The sequence below is a fragment of the Lynx rufus genome, unplaced genomic scaffold (assembly GCF_022079265.1).
Source record: "Lynx rufus isolate CCGP_SWC_20201006 ecotype Redwood Valley unplaced genomic scaffold, mLynRuf1.p SCAF_18, whole genome shotgun sequence".
NCBI lineage: Eukaryota > Metazoa > Chordata > Mammalia > Carnivora > Felidae > Lynx > Lynx rufus.
In genome coordinates, this window is record NW_025814832.1 from 15,004,695 (window position 1) to 15,026,814 (window position 22,120).

General features: G+C 38.9%; 1 protein-coding gene and 1 pseudogene across 1 annotated transcript; both read right to left on the reverse strand.

Annotated features, from left to right (window-relative positions):
- Window positions 1-10,804: 10,804 nt before the first annotated feature.
- Window positions 10,805-11,188, reverse strand: LOC124513088 (40S ribosomal protein S27-like; annotated as a pseudogene).
- Window positions 11,189-11,490: 302 nt separating this feature from the next.
- Window positions 11,491-11,796, reverse strand: LOC124513502 (ubiquitin-conjugating enzyme E2 C-like). The gene has a single exon (XM_047081559.1). It carries the CDS (start codon window positions 11,770-11,772, stop codon window positions 11,491-11,493), a length of 282 nt encoding a protein of 93 aa, XP_046937515.1. The 5' UTR covers window positions 11,773-11,796.
- Window positions 11,797-22,120: the final 10,324 nt, after the last annotated feature.

The window sequence follows — 22,120 nt, forward strand, 5'->3', positions numbered from 1 at the left end:
TAGTCTGTAATTTTGATTTTTCTGATTATTTACTTGCAAATAGCTTCCGTTTGGATATTTTCATCAGAATACAATAGATAATGTTGTTAACATCACATTGTATCATATCCAGAGAGATGTTAAGTTTGATAATTTGATTAAGATGTCTCCTGTCATGTTCATACATTATTAAAAAATACTTTGAGAGTTTGTTGATATCCTGTTCATCCATTGGCTATAGAACCCAGTGATGATATCTGCCTGAATAAATTATATCAGTGATTGCAAAAACGTGATTTTGTAATTCTCTCACTAATTGTGTATTTTTTACCCAGTATTCTTCTGTGAAAATAAATTTTCACTGTCCCCTCCTTTCTTTCCTTTCCTATGGACTTGGAAACTTGTTTTTGTTCAATATATCAATAACTATTGTAAACACCATTGCTTTTAATACTTCATCTCCTCAAAGTTGTCCAGTGGGGAGGACCCCTCAGTGCCTCCTCAATCAGTCTTTGTGCACTTTTTTGCTTTCTGGTGGATTAAGTCACATTGTACCTTCTATCCAAACCATTACCAATACTTCATTCAAAGAAATTAGTTCCTTTTACAGGGAAATGATGTTTAGAAACCAAGAATTGTCCAATTCTCTTGCATATTGGAAAAATCATTTTACTTATGTGAATTTTTCATTTGTCATTTACTTCCCGCACTTCTTTTCTGCTGTTTTGTAGTATCTAAAGAAAGGTCATGTGTTAGGCCTTTTTGAATATCATGTTTTTTAATGAGGCTGTTATATTTGGTTATGCAATTTGCTCAAGAATATTGTGCAGGAGGCACTGGTGCTAGTAAATTATAGCTTTAATTCCAGCAATCACTTTGAGAATTTTTTAAGCCTGCTGTGTTCCTGTGCCAGTGGGTTATCTTCTTGCAACTTCTGTTGTTTCCTCTTCAGAGGAAGAAGATGCTTCAGGCAACAGATGGACATGGCTCAAAGAGAAAGCATGTAGCTAATAAGTCTTCATCTATTTATTGATCTCTGTTCTTCCAACTTTGTTTAGCAGCCTGTTTGTCTGGATTAAGAGTCTATATCAGACAAAATAAAGATGACACCTCTAACTTTTCCTTGCTCTTCTGTAGCAAAGAAGAGGCCCCAACATAGGCATTACCAGCTTTCCCTGTGGCTACCCTCACTCCATTTCTCAGTCTTTCTTTTTATTATTATTATTATTATTATTTTTTAATATGAAATTTATTGTCAAATTGGTTTCCATACAACACCCAGTGCTCATCCCAACAAGGTGCCCTCCTCAGTACCCCTCACTCACCCTCCCCTCCCTCCCATCCCCCATCAACCATCGGTTTGTTCACAGTTTTTAAGAGTCTCTTATGTTTTGGCTCCCTCCCTCTCTAACCTTTTTTTTTTTTTCCTTCCCCTCCACCATGGTGTTCAGTTAAGTTTCTCAGGATCCACATAAGAGTGAAAACATATGGTATCTGTCTTTCTCTGTATGGCTTATTTCACTTAGCATAACACTCTCCAGTTCCATCCACGTTGCTACAAAAGGCCATATTTCATTCTTTCTCATTGCCAACTAGTATTCCATTGTGTATATAAACCACAATTTCTTTATCCATTCATGAATTGATGGACATTTAGGCTCTTTCCATAATTTGGCTATTGTTGAAAGTGCTGCTATAAACATTGGGGTACAAGTGCCCCTATGCATCAGCACTCCTGTATCCCTTGGGTAAATTCCTGCAGTGCTATTGCTGGGTCATAGGGTAGATCTATTTTTAATTTTTTGAGGAACCTCCACACTGTTTTCCAGAGCGGCTGCACCAGTTTGCATTCCCACCAACAGTGCAAGAGGGCTCCCGTTTCTCCACATCCTCTCCAGCATCTATAGTCTCCTGATTTGTTCATTTTAGCCACTCTGACTGGCATGGAGTGGTATCTGAGTGTGGTATTGATTTGTATTTCCCTGATGAGGAACGATGTTGAGCATCTCTTCATGTGCCTGTTGGCCATCTGGATATCTTCTTGAGAGAAGTGTCTATTCATGTTTTCTGCCTACTTCTTCACTGGATTATTTGTTTTTCGGGTGTGGAGTTTGGTGAGTTCTTTTTGATTTTGGATACTAGCCCTTTGTCCAATATGTCATTTGCAAATATATTTTCCCATTCCGTTGGTTGCCTTTTAGTTTTGTTGATTGTTTCCTTTGCATTGCAGGAGCTTTTTATCTTCATGAGGTCCCAATAGTTCATTTTTCTTTCAATTCTCTTGCCTTTGGGGATGTGTCAAGTAAGAAATTGCTGCGGCTGAGGTCAGAGAGGTTTTTTTTCTGCTTTCTCCTCTAGGGTTTTGATGGTTTCCTGTCTCACATTCAGGTCCTTTATCCATTTTGAGTGTTGTCCAGCTCTCCCAGCACCATTTGTTAAAGAGACTGTCTTTTTTCTGTTAGATATTCTTTCCTGCTTTGTCAAAGATTAGTTGGCCATACTTTTGTGGGTCTAATTCTGGGGTTTCTATTCTATTCCATTGGTCTATGTGTCTGTTTTTGTGCCAATACCATGCTGTCTTGATGATTACAGCTTTGTAGCAGAGGCTAAAGTCTGGGATTGTGATGCCTCCCGCTTTGGTCTTCTTCTTCAAAATTACTTTGGCTATTTGGGGTCTTTTGTGGTTCCATACAAATTTTAGAATTGCTTGTTCTAGCTTTGAGAAGAATGCTGGTGCAATTTTGATTGGGACTACATTGAATGTGTAAATAGCTTTAGGTAGTATTAACATTTTAACAATATTTATTCTTCCAATTCACAAGCATGGAATGTTTTTCCATTTCTTTATATCTTTCCTTCATAAGCTTTCTATAGTTTTCAGCATACAGTTCTTTTACATCTTTGGTTAGGTTTATTCCTAGGTATTTTATGATTCTTGGTGCAATTGTGAATGGGATCAGTTTCTTTATTTGTCTTTCTGTTGCTTCATTATTAGTGTATAAGAATGTAACTGATTTCTGTACATTGATTTTGTATCCTGTGACTTTGCTGAATTCTTGTATCAGTTCTAGCAGACTTTTGGTGGAGTCTATAGGGTTTTCCATGTATAATACCATGTCATCTGCAAAACAGTGAAAGCTTGACTTCATCTTTGCCAATTTTGATGCCTTTGATTTCCTTTTGTTGTCTGCTTGCTGATGCTAGCACTTCCAACACTATGTGAAACAACAGCAGTGAGAGTGGACATCCCTGTCTTGCTCCTGATCTCAGGGGGAAAGCTCTCAGTTTTTCCCCATTGAGGATGATATTAGCTCTGGGCTTTTCATAAATGGCTTTTATGACGTTTAAGTATGTTCCTTCTATCCCGACTTTCTCGAGGGTTTTTATTAAGAAAGGATGCTGAATTTTGTCAAGTGCTTTTTCTGCATCGATTGACAGGATCATATGTTTCTTATCTTTTCTTTGGTTAATGTGATGTATCACATTGATTGATTTGCGCATGTTGAACCAGCCCTGCAGTCCAGGAATGAATCCCACTTGATCGGTGAATAATTCTTTTTACATGGTGTTGAATTCGATTTGCTGGTATCTTGTTGAGAATTTTTGCATCCATATTCATCAGGGATGTTGGCCTGTAGTTCTCTTTTTTTGCTGGGTCTCTGTCTGGTTTGGGAGTCAAAGCAATGCTAGCTTCATAGAATGAGTGGAAGTTTTCCTTCCCTTTCTATTTTTTGGAACAGCTTGAGAAGGATAGGTATTATCTCTGCTTTAAATGTCTGGTAGAATTCCCCAGGGAAGGCATCTGGTCCTGGACTCTTATTTGTTGGGAGATTTTTGTTAACTGATTCAATTTCTTTGCTGGTTATGGGTCTGTTTAAGTTTTCTGTTTCTTCCTGTTTGAGTTTTAGAAGTGTGTGGGTGCTTAGGAATTTGTCCATTTCTTCCAGGTTGTCCAGTTTGTTGGCATATAATTTTTTATAGTATTCCCTGATAATTGCTTGTATTTCAGAGGGATTGGTTGTAATAATTCCATTTTCATTCATGATTTTATCTATTTGGGTCATCTCCCTTTTCTTTTTGAGAAGCCTGGCTAGAGGTTTATCAATTTTGTTTATTTTTTCAAAAAACCAACTCTTGGTTTCATTGATCTGCTCTACAGTTTTTTTGATTCTGTATTGTTTATTTCTGCTCTGATCTTTATTATTTCTCTTCTTCTGCTGGGTTTGGGGTGTCTTTACTGTTCTGCTTCTATTTCCTTTAGGTGTGCTGTTAGATTTTGTATTTGGTATTTTTCTTGTTTCTTGAGATAGGCCTGGATTGCAATGTATTTTCCTCTCAGGACTGCCTTCGCTGCATCCCAAAGCGTTTGGATTGTTGTATTTTCATCTTCGTTTGTTTCCATATATTTTTTAATTTCTTCTCTAATTGCCTGGTTGACCCATTCATTCTTTAGTAGGGTGTTCTTTAACCTCCACGCTTTTGGAGGTTTTCCAGACTTTTTCCTGTGGTTGATTTCAAGTTTCATAGCATTGTGGTCTGAAAGTGTGCATGGTATGATCTCAATTCTTTTATACTTATGAAGGGCTGTTTTGTGGCCCAGTATGTGATCTATCTTGGAGAATGTTCCATGTGCACTTGAGAAGAAAGTATATTCTGTTGCTTTGGGATTCAGAGTTCTAAATATCTGTCAAGTCCATCTGATTCAATGTATCATTCATTGCTTCTTTATTGATCCTGTGTCTAGATGATCTATCTATTGTTGTAAGTGGAGTATTAAAGTCCCCTGCAATTACCACATTCTTATCAATAAAGTTGCTTATGTTTGTGATTGTTTTATATATTTGGGGGCTCCGGTATTTGGCGCATAGACATTTATAATTGTTAGCTCTTCGTGATGGATGGACCCTGTAATTATTATTTAATGCCCTTCTTCATCTCTTGTTACAGCCTTTAATTTAAAGTCTAGTTTGTGTGATATAAGTATGGCTACTCCAGCTTTCTTTTGACTTCCAGTAGCATGATAGATAGTTCTCCATCCCCTCACTTTCAATCTGAAGGTGTCCTGAGGTCTAAAATGAGTCTCTTGTAGACAGCAAATAGATGGGTCTTGTTTTTTCATCCATTCTGATACCCTATGTCTTTTGGTTGGTGCATTTGGTCCATTTACGTTCAGTGTTATTATAGAAAGATGTGGGTTTAGAGTCATTGTGATGTCTGTAGGTTTCATGCTTGTAGTTATGTCTCTGGTACCTTGTGGTCCTTGCAACATTTCACTCACAGAATCCTCCTTAGGATCTCTTGTAGGGCTGATTTAGTGGTGATGAATTCCTTCAGTTTTTGTTGTTTGGGAAGACTTTATCTCTTCTATTCTGAATGACAGACTTGCTGGATAAAGGATTCTCGGCTGCGTATTTTTTCTGTTCATCACATTGAAGATTTCCTGCCAGTTGTTTCTGGCCTGCCAAGTTTCAGTAGATAGGTCTGCCACTAGTCTTATGGGTCTCCCTTTATATGTTAGAGCGTGTTTATCCCTCGCTGCTTTCAGAATTTTCTCTTTATCCTTGTATTTTGCCAGTTTCACTATGTCATGCAGAAGATCGATTCAAGTTGACGTCTGAAGGGAGTTCTGTGTGCCTCTTGGATTTCAATGCCTTTTTCCTTCCCCGGATCAGGGATGTTCTCAACTGATTTGTTCAAGTACACCTTCAGCCCCTTTCTGTCTCTCTTCCTCTTCTGGAATTCCTATTATATGGATATTATTCTGTTTGATTGCATCACTTAGTTCTCTAATTCTCCCCTCATGCTCCTGGATTTTTTATCTCTCTTTTTCTCAGCTTCCTCTTTTTCCATAATTTTATCTTCTAATTCACCTATTCTCTCCTCTGCCTCTTCAATCCGAGCTGTGGTCGCCTCCATTTTATTTTGCATCTCATTTATAGCATTTTTTAGCTCCTCATGACTATTAATTAGGTCTTGATCTATGTAGCAATAGATTCTCTGCTGTCCTCTATGCTTTTTTCAAGCCCAGCGATTAATTTTATGACTATTATTCTAAATTCTTGTTCCGTTGTATTGCTTAAATCGTTTTTGATCAATTCATTAGCTGTCGCTACTTCCTGGAGTTTCTTTTGAGGAGAGTTCTTCCATTTCATCATTTTGGGTATTCCCTGGGGTGGCGCAGAACTGCAGGGCACTTCCCCTGTGCTGTTTGGAGTAACTTGTGTTGGTGGGTGGGGCTGCAGTCAGACCTGATGTCTGTCCCCAGCCCACCGCTGGGGCCACAGTCAGACTGGTGTGTACCTTATATTCCCCTCTCCCAGGGGCCGGACTCACTGTGGAGTGGTGTGGCCCCCGTCCAGGCTACTTGCACACTGCCAGGCTTGTGGTGCTGCTTTAATGGGATCTGGCATATTAGCTGGGGTGGATCCACAAGGTGCACAGGGGCGGGAGGGGCAGGCTTAGCTAGCTTTGCTGTTGGTGGTCCCCTGCGGGAGGGGCCCTGCAGCTCCGGGAGGGAGGAAAACCCATCAGAGGGATGTATCCACAAAAGCACAGAATTGGGTGCTTGCGTGGTGCAAGCAAGATCGGTGATGGGAACTGGTTCCCTTTGGGATTACGACTGAGGGATGGGAGAGGGAGATGGTGCTGGCCAGTGCCTTTGTTCCCCGCTGAGCTGAGCTCTGTCTTCCGGGGTTCAACAATTCTCCCTCCTGGTGTCCTCGCCTTCCCGCTCTCCGAGCAGAGCTGTTGACTTTTAACATTCCAGATGTTAAGTTCCGCTGGCTGTCAGAACTCACGGTATCCGGCCCCTCTGCTTTTGCAAGCCAGACTTCAGGGGCTCTGCCTTGCCGGGTGGGCTGCCCCTCTGCTGCCCTGGCTCCCTCCCGCCAGTCCGTGTAGCATGCACCATCTCTCCTCCCTTCCTACCCTCTTGTGTGGGCCTTTTGTCTGTGCTTGGCTTTGGCGAGTCCGTTCTGCTAGTCTTCTGGAGGTTTTCTGGATTATTTAGGCAGGTGTGGGTGGAATCTAAGTGATCAGCAGGACGAGGTGAGCCCAGCACCCTCCTGTGCCGCCATCTTTATCCCTAGTCTTCTTTGCCCATTTTTTAATCTGATTTTCTGTGGGGTTTTTTGGTATTGAGTTGTGGGAGTTCTTTTAATATTTTGGATATTAATCCATTATTTGATATATCATTTGCAAATATCTTCTCCCATTGAGTAGGTTCCTTTTTTGTTTTGTTGGCAGTTTCCTTTGCTGTGCAATTTGGTATAGTTTTTTTTTTTTTAATTTTTAAAAATGTTTTATTACTTTTGAGAGACAGAGCCAGAACATGAGTGGGGGAGCAGCAGAGAGAGAGGGAGACATAGAATCTGAAGCAGGCTCCAGGCCCTGAGTTGTCAGTGCAGCAACTGATGCAGGGGTTGATCCCACAAACTGTGAGACCATGACCTGAGCTGATGTCAGATGCTTAACTGATTGAGCCACCCAGGCACCCCATAATGTAGTCTTAATATTTTATTTTTGCTTTTATTTCTCTTGTCTGAGGAAACATATCTAGAAAAATATTTCTATAGCCAATGTCAAAGCAATTACTGCCTAGGTTTTTTTATAGGGGTTTTATGGTGTCAGGGCTCACATTTAGGTCCCAAATCCATTTTGAGTTTATTTTTGTCTGTGGTGTAAGAAAAGTAGTCCAGTTTCATTCTTTTGCATGTAGCTGTCCAGTTTCCCCAGCATCATTTATTGAAGAGACTGTTTTTTCCCCATTGTGTATTCTTGCCTCCTTTATTATAGATTAATTGAGCATATAAGTGTGGATTTATTTCTGGGCTGTTTTATTCCTTTTATCTATGTATCTATTTTTGTGCCAGTACTGTACTGTTTTACTACAGCTTTGTAGTATATCTTGAGATCTGGGGTTGTGATACCTTCAGCTTTTTTCTTTCTCAAGATTGCTTTGGCTATTTGGGATCTTTGTGGTTCCGTAAAAATTTTAGGATTATTTGTTTTAGTTCAGTGAAAATGCTATTGGTATTTTGATAGGGATTGCATTGAATCTATAGATTGCTTTGGGTAGTATGGACATTTTAACAATATTCATTCTTCCAATTCATAAGCATGGACCATCAACATTTCTTCGTGTTGTCTTCAATTTCTTTCATTAGTGTTTTTTAGTTTTCAGAGTATAAGTCTTTCACCTCTGTGGTCAAATTTATTCCCAGGTATTTTACTTTTTGGTGCAAATAAAAATGGAATTGTTTTCTTAATTTCTCGTTCTGCTACTTAATTATTAGTGTATAGAAATGCAGCCAATTTCTCTGTATTAATTTTGGGTCCTTCAACTTTATTGTATTCATTTATTACTTCTTTATTTTGAATTACGTTTTTTTAAGTAGGCTTCATGCCTAACATGGAGCCCAACATGAGGTTTGAACTCATTACCCTGAGATTAAGCCCTGAGCTGAGATCAAGAGTTGGAGGCTTAACTGACTGAGCCATCCAGGCGCCCAGTAAAAATAAAATCTTAAGGGGTGCCTGGATGGCTCAGTCGGTTGACCGTCTGACTTCAGCTTAGGTCATGACCTCATGGTACATGGGTTTGGGCCCCATGTCGGGTTCTATGCTGACAGCTTGCTCAGAGTCTGGAGCCTGCTTCAGATTCTGTGTCTCCTCTCTCTGCCCTTCCCCCATTCATGTTCTGTCTCTCTCTGTCTCTCAAAAATAAATAAATGTAAAACAAAAAAAATCTTAAAAAAAAAAAACCCAAGAAGTTTTTGTGTAGGCATTTTCTTTTATTTCTCTTTGGTTTATACCTAAGAGTGGAATTGATGGCCGTATAGTAACTCTATGTTTAATATTTTCAGGAACCGCCAAATTGTTTTCCAAAGCCGTTGTACCATTTTACATTCTTTTTTCTCCATTGTGGTAAAATATGTATAGCTTAAAATCTATCATTTTAACCATTTTTGAGTGCAAGTTTCAATTGTATTAATTATATTCACATTTTTGTGCAACCATCATCACTACCCATCTCCAGAACTTTTTCATCTTTTTAAACTGAAACTCTGCACCCATTAAACAATAACCTTCCATTCCCCCCTCCCTTCAGTCCCTGGCAACCACCATTCTACTCTTTGTCTTTATGAACTTGACTTTGTCCATTTGTAGCTGGGTCATTTCACTTAGTGTAATGTCTTTGATGTTCATCCATGGTATAGCATATATCATGATTTCCCTCCTTTTTAAGGCTGAATAATATTCCATTGTATGTATATACCATGTTTAAAAAATCCATTTATCTGTCAGTGGACACTTAGGTTGCTTCCATCTTTTGGGTATTGTGAATAATACTCATATGTACATTTATTTATCTTTCTGGGTCTTTGTTTTCTTTTTTTGTTTTTGAGAGAGAGAGCATACGCACAGGTGCAAGCAAGGGAGGGACAGGGAGAGGGGCAGGGAGAGGGAGAGAGAGACTTTTTAGCAGACTCCACATCCGGCATGGAGCCCAACATGGGGCTTCATCTCCCGACCATGAGATCATGACCTGAGTGAAATCAACAGTTGGATGCTTACCTGACTGAACCACCCAGGTGCCCCTGGGTCCTTGTTTTCACTTCTTTTCTATATATACCTAGAGGTAGAATTGCTGGATCATATGGTAATTCTCTGTCATGTTTTGAGGTCCTATAACTTTTTATTTATTTACTTATTTTATTTCATTAAAAATTTTTTTTAATGTTTATTTATTTTTTGAGAGAGAGAGTGACAGAACATGAGCAGGAGGGGGCAGAGAGAGAGGGAGACACAGAATCTGAAGCAGGCTCCAGGCTCTGAACTGTCAGCACGGAGCCTGATGCAGGGCTTGAACTCACAAACCACAAGATCATGACATGAGCTGAAGTCAGGTGCCTAACCGACTGAGCCACCTAGGTGCCCCATTTGTTTATTTATTTTAAAGATTTTATTTTTAAGTAATCTCCACACACAACGCGGGGCTCAAACTCACAACCCTGAGATCAAAAATCGAATGCTTTACCAACTGAGCCAGCGAGGTGCCCTGAGCAACTATAACTTTAAATACTCATAATATTTATCTAATAACTCCCTCTTTATTTGTGTTATATTTGGGAAGAAAACCATGATCTTAATGTTTGTTGAGTTCACTGACATTAGTTCAAATGATTTTATATATATATAAATATATATATATAAACATATATATTTATAAATATATAAATTATATATATATATATATGTATATATATATATATATATATATATATATATATATATATCAAGGAACAAGAAAGTAACCAGTTAGACTTACTTCTAATATCTCTACATGGTGATAGTGCAATAAACATTCATTGAACATTACTATGTACCAACCTCTATGATTGTGTGTGTGTGTGTGTGTTCATATCCACATACATACATATAATTTTGTTTAGCTGCATTATCCTTATTCTAGTCTACTGTGATTTGGAGTCTGTCGGTAATTGTGCATAAATAAAAGTCAACACTTTTCAATAGAATCCACTTAAATATAAAGATATAGTAAACTACAAACTCCTGTTACCATGTTCCTCACCTATATTTGTTTCAGAAAGATAATTTTGTTTTCTTTTGAGCATTTTCTTTGCAGATCTTTCTTTCTTTTTTTGCCCATAATCAAAACTTTATTGAAAAACTGATACCAAAATAGGAGATCACTGCTATATACCTTACAAAATTAAATATAATTACATTATCTTGGTAGATTAACTGGAATTACTGAATTGATAAGGCTTTCTGCAATATAACACAAATTCAAGACGTTGTGTGGATTATTAGTGTTGCTTTCTTCTAAATGAACACCCTTCTGTGAGTCTGGCCTTTCCTTCTGTTGGGTGGCACAACACTGTTGAACAGCCTACCCAAAGAGCCACTGTCTAAGCATGGCTGCAAACCATGGTAATCTTGTAGCAACTTGGATGTTTTACATCCATAAAATTGGAATTTAGGCTTTTAGCTAGCTGTTTCTCTGTATGTTTTTTGTTTTTCTAAGGACGGGTATAGTAAATCTCTAGCCAATGAGGACAGGTCTCAATATCATTGGGGTATATACTGAGAAGACACCTGGAAAGGCATCATAATATACACATTCCTTTATATTCCAGACTATACATTTGGTGTCATCTATTATTTCTTTGCTCCTATCAAACATACCACTAAGTTCTCTTAAGTGTTTCCTTTTTTTTGTTTGTTTTTAAAAACCCAATGTATTTACTTAATATAGTCATCACAAGGGCTCAACCAGAGACTTAATTTAAAAAACAGAAACAAAACAAAAATAACACCACAGTTTAAGATACAGAGTTCTAGGCAGAAATGAAGGAAAGGACAGACGATCTAAGGAGAAAATAAAAAGACAACACAAGGAAAGATGGTAGACAGCCAGGGATCTTGGCTGGAGACCTGCTTTGAATAGGTTTCTTGCAGATACTTCTTATATGCTATAGGGTTTTTCTAGAGCTCAGCAGCAAGTGTGTTCAAAGGGCCATTGATGTTAGGTTCTAGCAGGCTCTGGATGGACAGTAGGATGGTCCTGATGTCATACAGTGCAGACCACTTATCTTTCAGGATGTCCAGGCAGATGTTACCCTGGGTGTCCACGTTGGGGTGGTAGCAGGGCGTGAGGAACTTTACTGTAGGCATATTGTAAGGGTAGCCCCTGGGCAACTCCAGGGAGAGCTTATACCTCAGGTCCTCATATACTGTGCCAGCTGCTTCATGGATGGTCCCACCCATTTGAAAAGGTTGTCTGATTCAGGGAAGGCAGAAATTCTTTTGTCACCAGACATCATAAGGATCATTAGCTTCTGCTATAGCCTCTTGCCCACAGGGCCCTGGGCGGCATCCCCACTGGGCTCAGCTCCTTTGCTGGCAGTGGCTGGGTTGCAGTTCTGGGAGGCCATCTGGACGGCGAGACAGAGAGACAGAAACTCAGAGAGCACAACTGCAACTGCCTCGTAATGGCTTTCATGGTATCTCTCTTTTGTCCCTTTCCTACTTCTTTTTTTTTTTTTTTAAGTTTTTATTTATTTATTTTTTTAGTCATTTGTACATGAGGCTCAAACTCACAACCCTGAGATCAAGAGTCGCATGCTCCTCCAACTGAGCCAGCCAGGCGCCCCTGTCCCTTTCCTACTTCCATTGCTCATTCTATAGGTCTTGATCACTACCTGAAGGATTATTTTAACAGTTTTAAGTTAGCGTTTCTCTTCTTTTTCCTTCTTGTGAGAATCATCTTTATTTACTATTAATATCATCAAAAGCTTAGAGAAAAATCTCCAAGGAAACAAGGAGTAGAGGGCCATAAACTGAGTCTCTGTCACAGCCAGGAGATAAAGTCCATGAAGGAGATATCTGAAGAGTAGGAAGATAACCAAGATAGTATATATAGTTTTATAGAAATCAAGAGTTCATTTTAAGAAGATAGGAACAAGAAGAAAACATGAGAAAGGGTATCCAAATTATATGCTATTGGACAAGCTTATCTTTTGCTTGTTTGCAAAAATTTGGCAAAGGATGTTCGTCTATGGGATGTTATTATTATAGGACCTGGACAGTTGGTGGGAATGGAGTGAGAAGAATGAAACTGGTTTTAAAGCGACAACAGAGTCAGGAGAAGGAGTTAATTTCCCCCCAGGAGTTCATTTCTCCCCAATATAGGGAAGTTCTATATATATATTTGAAGTCTGTACAAAGGGAGATATTGAAAAGGTTATAGAAATATAGGAAACTTAAGGCTGTGGAGGATGTGGGGAGGAAACAACAATAATAGTGGTAGTGCTAGGGGCTGAGTAGGGATGAGAATACCCATTGATGTTTTCCTTTTCAGATGAAAAGGCAGGAAGATGGTGTTTCTACTAGATATTTTCTATTTTCTTCGTATAATAGTTGGTGAGGTCTTGTGCCAAGAAGGAGTAGATGCTAACTGGAGGGAGTGGAGAAAGTTTGGAATAGTTAGTATTGCAGGGTTTGCTAAGGAGCCATCAGGGAATGAAAAGAATTACCAAGTGTCAGAAAGGACCCTTTTGAAATGCATTTATGGAATACTGTTTATATTCTGAAATGAATTTGAGGGGCGCCTGGATATCACATTCAGGTAAGCATCTTGATTAACCGACTCTTGATTTTGGCTTAGGTCATGATCTCACAGTTGTGGGATTGAGCCCCCCCTGTTGGGCTCCTTGCTGGGCATGGGGTCTGCTTGGGATTCTCTCCCCCACCCTCCTTCTTTGCCCCTCCCCAGCTCAGTTGCGCATGTGCTCTCTCTTTCAAAATAAAGAAACATTTAAAATGAATTTGAACGGGCTCCTGGGTAGTTCAGTCGGTTAAGTGTCCATCTTCGGCTCAGGCCATGATCTCCTGGTTCATGGGTTTGAGCCTCGCATCAGGCTCTGCACTGACAGTTCAGAGCCTGGAGCCTGCTTTGGATTCTGTGTCTCCCTCTCTCTCTGCGCCTCCCCCGCTTGCACCCTATCTCTGTTTGTCAAACATAAATAAACGTTAAAATGAATTTGAAAAACCAACGTAACCTATAGTCTCTTGAGTTGGTGTGAATTTGTATAGGAAAGTCAATTAATTGGTACTTATACATACTTTAGCCTCATGACAGTATGTTTAAGAATTTTATATGTAGTTTTAAATTTTCTTACTCATTAAGAACAAAATAGTTCCTTTAATCACCTTCTGAATAGTATTTAGAATTGTATTTTAAAAATAATATGTAATTAATTATGGTGAACTATGTATTAAATGTTATTTATCTAATGTCACCTTATTTGCTTATTTTAATATTGCTATTTTGTGTGCATCTGTGGGTTATTTCCGGACCTAAGCTTTAAATTACTTGAGAATAGGATTTAGGTCTTATGCTTCTTTATTCCTCTCCTCCCATCCTCTATTACACAGTTGTGTAATTAAATACAGTGTTCAATTAAATGGATGGTAGAATGTGTTGTACATACTCTAATTCTTAAAAGAAGCTTAACTTTTCCTTTTCACAATTTAATATATTATTTTTTTCCCTGATATAGAGAAATCCAGTTACACTCTTAAAGGAATTGTCAGCAATAAAGTCTCGATATCAAACTTTGTATGCCCGCTTTAAACCGATTGGTATAGAACAGAAAGAGAGTAAGAACCGCATTTGTGCTACTGTCAATAAGACGATGACCATGATACAAGAACTACAAAAGCAAACAGATGTGGAGGTAATGCTTCCAATTGACAAGTTGGATTTGTAGAGTTTTAATTCTGAGTATCTCTTTGAAAGATGAGCCCCCATTTTCATTTTGAGATTCAGCATTCAGTTTGAACTGTTGATAGAAATGAGATTTTCCTGATTCCTGAAGTATAATAGTTTTTTTTTTTTTTTTTAATTTTTTTTTTCAACGTTTATTTATTTTTGGGACAGAGAGAGACAGAGCATGAACGGGGGAGGGGCAGAGAGAGAGGGAGACACAGAATCGGAAACAGGCTCCAGGCTCTGAGCCATCAGCCCAGAGCCTGACGCGGGGCTCGAACTCACAGACCGCGAGATTGTGACCTGGCTGAAGTCCGACGCTTAACCGACTGCGCCACCCAGGCGCCCCTGAAGTATAATAGTTCTTATCTCCTTTTGTTTTAAAATAAGCATGTGGACTTGACGTGGTTACTAAAGAGGTGTGCTATCTTTGATTATACAGCCATGGCAGAAGAGAAACATTTCTTTTTTTTAAAAATTTTTTTTTTTTAATGTTTATTTATTTTGGGGACAGAGAGAGACAGAGCATGAATGGGGGAGGGGCAGAGAGAGAGGGAGACACAGAATCGGAAACAGGCTCCAGGCTCCGAGCCATCAGCCCAGAGCCCGACGCGGGGCTCGAACTCACGGACCGCGAGATCGTGACCTGGCTGAAGTCGGACGCTTAACCGACTGCGCCACCCAGGCGCCCCTAAAAATATGTATTTATTTTTAAGAGAGAGATTGTACATGTGTGCATGAAAGCAGGGGAGGGGGAGGGACAGTCGTTCTGAAGCAGGCTCTGTGCTGACAGCAGAGAGCCTAATGCTGGGTTTGAACTCACAAACTGAGATCATGATCTAACGCGAAGTTGGATGCTTAACTGACTGAGCCACCCAGGTGCCCCGGATGTACCTCAGGTGTTATATACCTCAGATATTATGTCATGGGGAGAATGAATAGTGGCGGAGGAAAGAGTGATTAGAAAGGACATAGAGAGAGGAGTGCCTGGGTGGCTCAGTAGGTTGATCATCCAACTCTTGATTTCAGCTCAGGTCATGATTCCAGGATCGTGGCATCAAGCCCCACATCAGGCTCTGTGCTGAGTGTGTAGCCTGCTTAAGATTCTCTCTCTGTTTGCCCCTTTCCCCAACTCATGCTCTCTCTCTAAAATTTGGGGAAAAAAGAGGGGGTCACAGAGGGAATAGGAAGTAGGAGTTTATTTATTTATTTATTTTTTAACGTTTATTTATTTTTGAGACAGAGAGAGACAGAGCATGAATGGGGGAGGGTCAGAGAGAGAGAGGGAGACACAGAATCAGAAGCAGGCGGGGCTTGAACTCACGGACCGCGAGATCATGACCTGAGCCGAAGTCGGACGCTCAACCGACCAAGCCACCCAGGCGCCCCTGGAAGTAGGAGTTTAAAACAGGAAGGGTGTGGCAGATATCTCCTCTGCTGTCCTGCCCACTGCTCCCTTGTGGTGTATTCAATAAACTTCTATCTCCTTAAAACAAACAAACAATAAAAAACAAACAAACAAAAAACAGTAAGGGTCATGACACATACTAATAAGTAAAATGCAAAAACAGTGTATTTATGATAGCAGTATATATATATATATATATATATATATATATATATATATACAACTCAAGGCATATTTTTCATTGTTGGTGATCAGAGTGTGAAAATAGAAGCATATAAACTTGTTCTAAGGAAACATCTTGAGGAGAGATTAAATGTAGTTCTAAATGTACATATCAATATATATGTACAGAAATCCATAAATTTATTGAAGCACAGGATAAATTTAGGTGGGTGAAATAAAAGTCACTATTTTGGGGTTTTTTGTTTGTTTTAAATGTTTATTTTTGAGAGAGAGAGAGAGAGAGAGCACACACACAAGAAGAGGAGGGGCAGAGAGAGAGTGAGACAGAATGTGAAGCAGGCTTCAGGCTGTCAGCACAGAGCCCGACACAGTGTTCAGACTCTCAAACTGTGAGTTCATGACCTGAGCCGAAGTCGGATGTTTAACCAACACAGATGCCCTGAAAAGTGATATTTTGAATGCTGTGGTAATAAAAATTGTCCCCACTGGGTATAGGCAGTAAAAACTATATTTCTGACTAAGATTAAAAAGTGGTATAGAAAATAGTTATAATAGTGATAGAGGATTTCAGTCATCTAATTATTTGTAAAGTTCTTCATTCACTTAAAAGATGTACCTGCAGGGGCACCTGTGTGGCTCAGTCAGTTGAACATTTGCCTGTTGCTTTTGGGGTAAGGTCATGATCCTAGGGATGTGGGATTGAGCCCTGTACTGGGCTCCATGGTGAGTGGGGATCCTACTTGAGATTCTCTCTCTCTCCCTCTGCCCCTCTCCCCCACTGGTGCTCTCTCTGTCTCTGAAAAAATAAAAATAAAAAAGAAGTATCAGCAATGAGCAATAATTATATTTTTTTTTTAAATTTTTTTTTTCAACGTTTATTTATTTTTGGGACAGAGAGAGACAGAGCATGAATGGGGGAGGGGCAGAGAGAGAGGGAGACACAGCATCGGAAACAGGCTCCAGGCTCTGAGCCATCAGCCCAGAGCCTGACGCGGGGCTCGAACTCACGGACCGCGAGATCGTGACCTGGCTGAAGTCGGACGCTTAACCGACTGCGCCACCCAGGCGCCCCGAGCAATAATTATATTTAAGGTAGAAAACTAATGGAGCTTTTACTTTGGATTACATTACAAATAAGGAGAGATGACTGAAAGGTTGGTTATAAACCTTGAAGAAGGAGATAATATTTTCGATTCAATGATCGCCATGTTGGGAAATGTCAGATGTGGTGGGACTTGTATCTACTACTTTAAAAATGAGATAGTAGAAAGTTTAGAGAAAATCTTCATGATCAAAATGTGGAAGAAAAGAAAATGGCATCTGTAGAGAGTTGTATAAACAAAAATAGTTCTATGAGCCCAGAATTTAAAAGACATGTAAGGTAGACCTTATAAAGGAAGTGTAGAAAGAGGTGTGTCAGTCATAGGGACAGAACTGTGAGAATACTTATGAAAGCCAAAGGCTAGATTAAGTTGAGGCTTCGGAAATTTTCTAAAATAACCAAAAGGGCCTTTAAGATTATTTTGGGAACATGAAGAACGATATAGGGATAAACTTACTTAAGGCAAATGTTGCTTTTTTATAGACAACAGAAAGCAAATAGAAAGTAAAACTGTTCAGGTATTATCTTGCTATATCTTTTTTTTTTTCATTCTACTTCTTTTAGAGAGAGAGAGAGAGAGAGCGTGAGTGGGAGAGAGGGGCAGAGAGAGAGAGGGAGAGAGAGGGGATTCCCAAGCAGGTTCCGCTCTCAGCGAGGAGCCGACAAGGGGCTCAATCCCACCACCCTGGGATCACCACCCGAGCCGAAATCAAGAGTTGGAAGCTCAACCAACTGAGCCACGCAGGCACTCCCCTTGTTATAGTCTTTATAAGAGTGCAAGGATAGAAAATATGTTTGAATTGATAATATTCAAAAATGGGACTTGAATTTATAATATTAAAAAATAAATAGGGAGGTGAGAACAGAAAAGGAGGTGAAAGGAATACTTTTTAGTTAATATAAAGACATTAAGGCTTAAATACACTTAATTATAAAGGTGACCACCAAGACACACACACACACACACACACACACACACACAGGACTAGATTGGTTCCAAAATAAAAATGACCAAAACAAACCCCCAAAACAAATATAATTAAAAAGGTATTAAAAACAGAATGTGTGGTATTGCACTGAGCTCTGAAACATTTGTATTAAGGAAGAAAATTTTCTACAAGTTTTAGATTGGTTAATTCCTGGAAATTTCTTTGAAAATTTATGAAACAGGTCGTCTGAAATCTCTTGAACAGTTATCACAACAAGAAACATGGACTCATGGAGAACAAAGTCCTTTCAGAATAATACCATTTCCTGTTTTTGAGATAGAAGAGGGAAATTCTGTAATTGTTTGGGTTGCAGAAAGGCATATGATTGTTTTTCATTTTATCTATGTGAATATTTTTGGTAAATGTTGGTTTGATCAGCCAAACCAGCTGGGCAGCCCAATAGCCAAATGTGGCTGTACAAATTAAAATGTATTATTATTTTTAAAAATTTTTAATGTTTTTTATTCATTTTCTGAGAGAGAGAGAGAGAGAGAGAGCAGGGAAGGGGCAGAGAGAGAGAGGAAGACACAGAATCCGAAGTAGGCTCCATGGCCCGGAGCCTGATGTGGGGCTTGAACTCATGAACCATGAGATCATGACCTGAGCTGTAGTCAGACATTTAACTGACTGAACCACCCAGGTGCCCCTAAATTAAAATTTAAAGTAATTAAATAAAATAAAAAAATCAGTTCTTCATCTACTGATTAGACAGCACAGATATAGAATATTTTCAGCATCACAGAAAGTTCTGGTGGACAGCACTGCTCTAGAGATTCTTATTCTGTAGGTATAGTGTGTTCCAGATTCGGCAGTCTCTCTAGAGATGACCTATATAGTTAGGCGGAGTTGTAACTATTTGATTCTTCACGTTGTACTTTGTATAATTTCCCCATTAACCCTGTTTTAGCTAGCCCATTGGTTAGTGCCCTATGAAAGTCCTTTACATTTCCATTTGGCTTCTATTCTTCCTTTTGCTGTTTGCTCCTACCTGCTTTAGGCAGATACTGTTTGCTGGGTTGTTTTCTCAGCATCTATTCGCCCTTGCTGCCTAATAGAACACTGACTTTCTTGAGATGTGTGCCATCCCTAGCTCGTGTCTGGGGCAAAGTTGGTGCTTTCCTCAGCTTCAGGGCGTGCACCTCATTGGCAAGGGAAATGGATTTTCTTTTAACTAAATTCACTCAGGAATGGGTTTGTAACCCATGTGACATGTGAGAAGGGAAAGTCTAGACGTAGGAAATTAGAGTTTCCTCACTGCTGAGAGACCTCTAGGAAGAGAAAACTTCTTTTCTTCTTCTAAACATTATGTATAGATGTGATGCCTAGAACTGCTAGAGCCATTTTTCCTTTCAGCTTGAGGATAAACCACTACCAAGGATATTAGATAAGGTGGAAAAACCCAGTCTTTATGTTGAGCTGCGGAATAAACCAGTCCTGAAGTCTGACCTTTTTCTGTAGTTATTGTGCAGTGATAATAAATTTTCTTATTATTTATCCATTTTTAAATGTATTCCTGTTACTTGCAGCTAAAAACATCTCAATTATCCTTCAAAATTTAGTTCAATTTAGTTCTCCACTTCTGAGGAAACTTCCAGACTATTTTATTCACATTTCTTTCTCAAAATGCTTTTAGAATATAGCAGTCAAATGTGACTTATTTAGTTTTGTTAAATTACAGTCCTTAAACTGTTTGATTTATTGGTTTTGTTTCTTAAACTTAATTGCAAGTTCTTTGAAAGCTCAAACATTAAAAGTACCTTGTATTTGGATAGCCAAATATCTATTTTATCCTGCCTTCCTAATTTGTGATTATAGACATAGTATGAGCTTATGGAAACATAAAAAAAAAAAGCAGAAATTAACTAAATTACACAGTTTTTACAGATTTTGAAATAAAGATTTTCTCATTTGTTTTTTAGCTGTCACCACTGACTAAAGAAGAGAAAACTGCAGCAGAGCAATTAAAATCTTTTGTTCAGACTTATGAAGAAGTGGACTTGCAAAAGGGAATTCTAATGGAGAGGAGATCCATTCCAGAAAGATTTAAGAAGATGTCTTGTTAGCACTCGATGACTAGAGGTGGGGGGATGGAGAAGGAGATTTGGCTTGGGTAACTGGATAGTGATGCCTTTCACAAGAGAAGGTCCTATAAGAAGGGCAGATATTATATGAATAAAGTTCAGCCAAAAACATGGAATGGGAATAAAGGGATTTAAATGTATGTATGTACACACAGTCTTATTATTTCAGACAAGGAAGTCACATAACACTATTTTGCATTTGTTTTTGTATAATTGGGAGAAAATGGATGTCCTGGCCTATCATAAAAGGATATTTATGTACTATTGGTCAGTAGATATGAATGAGCATGCTTTGGAAATTAACGGATAGAAAAAATATTTGTATTATATTATACATTATATGTATATAATTTTATTTTTGAAAAGTTTTGATTATAGGTAATGGTCACATTATTGGAGACTGCTAATATGTGACCTAAAATCCTCCACAAAAGCTAACATTAGTAATAATAAATTGGCTTTTCTGTGACAGCCTCACTTTTCTTATTCCTTCTTGCTGCTAATGTTGAACAACATGAACTTTGCTTTCAAATGCTGTTTTAGAGTGTCTCTGTTGTATATCAACACTACCTTTGTTCTCCTTCAGCCTATATTATAATTGTACATTCTATATGAAAGCTAAGAAACTGAAAACAGAGGATTACTGGCAACTGTTACTTGCCAATTGTGTGTGTATTTCCTTATTTTATTTATTTATTAATTTATTTTATTAAAATTTTTTTTGAGTTTTTAAAAAAAATATTTATTTTTGAGAGAGAGAGAGAGAGAGAGTGTGAGCAGGGAAGAGGCAGTCACAGAATCTGAAGCAGGCTCCAGGCTCTGAGCTGTCAGCACAGAGCCTCATGCGGGCCTCATAACTCACAAGCTGTGAGATCATGTTCTGAACTGAAGTGGGACGCTTAACTGACTGAGCCACCCAGGCACCCTAATGTTTATTTAGTTTTAGACAGAGAAAGAGATACATAGAGTGTGAGCAAGTGAGGGGCAGAGAGAGAGAGAGGGAGACAGAATCCAAAGCAGGCTCCAGGTTCTGAGCTGTCATCATAGAGCCCCACGTGGGGCTTGAACCCATGAACCACAAGATCATGACCTGAGCCAAAATCGGCTGCTCAACAGACTGCCACCCAGGTACCCCTTGTTATTTATTTGTAAAAATTTTTTTTTAAAGTTTATTTATTTATATTGTTGGGGGGTGGTGCAGAGAGATAGGGAGAAAGAATTCCAAGCAGTCTCTACATTGTCAGCATGGAGGTCTGTGCAGGACTCAAACTCAAACCCTGAGATCATGACCTAAGCCAAAATCAAGAGTCAGATGCTTAACTGACTGAGCCACTCGGGTGCCTATTTGTTTTTAAATAACTATTGGCAATAAGGTAATCATAGGGACAGATTTTGATGCAAAGATGTTAATCACAGGGTTATTTATACTAGCAAAACACAAATACATCTGGCTAATGGAAGGTAAATAGGTGTATTCACATAATAAGAGGTCAAGCTGCCAATAAATTGGCAATGCTGAAGCTTTCTGGGAAAATGCTGAAGCTGTGTTAAATGGGGGATAGGGGAAACAGATTGCAGTTTTGTAGTTAAGATTGGGCTTTGGAGTCTGCAATGTAAATACAGGTTTTTTGTTTTTTTGTTTTAGTTAATTTACTTAGAGTGAGCTGGGGAGGGGCAGAGAGCATGGGGCAGGCTCCATGCTGTCAGTGCAGAAGTTGACTTGGGGCTTGAACTCACAAACTGTGAGATCATGATGTGAGCCTTAATCTAGAGTCAGACCCTTAACTGACTGAGCCACCCAGGCCCCTGTAAATAGCAGGTTTTAAATTCTAGTTATGTGATCCTAACCAAATAACTTCTGTGTGTCAGGATGGCTGGAAGCACAATGAGATGGTAAAGTGTTTGGGTTTGATAATTAGAAATTGTTCTGTAAATATTTCCATATATGTAATAAGAGGCATTGAAAAGACTAGGAAAGATGCATCGATATTAGTTCTGCAGGTGATAGAATTATACGTTCATCTAATTAAAAAAATTTGTTATGAGCATTTATTTGTCCATTAACAAACTTGTAATAGGTGA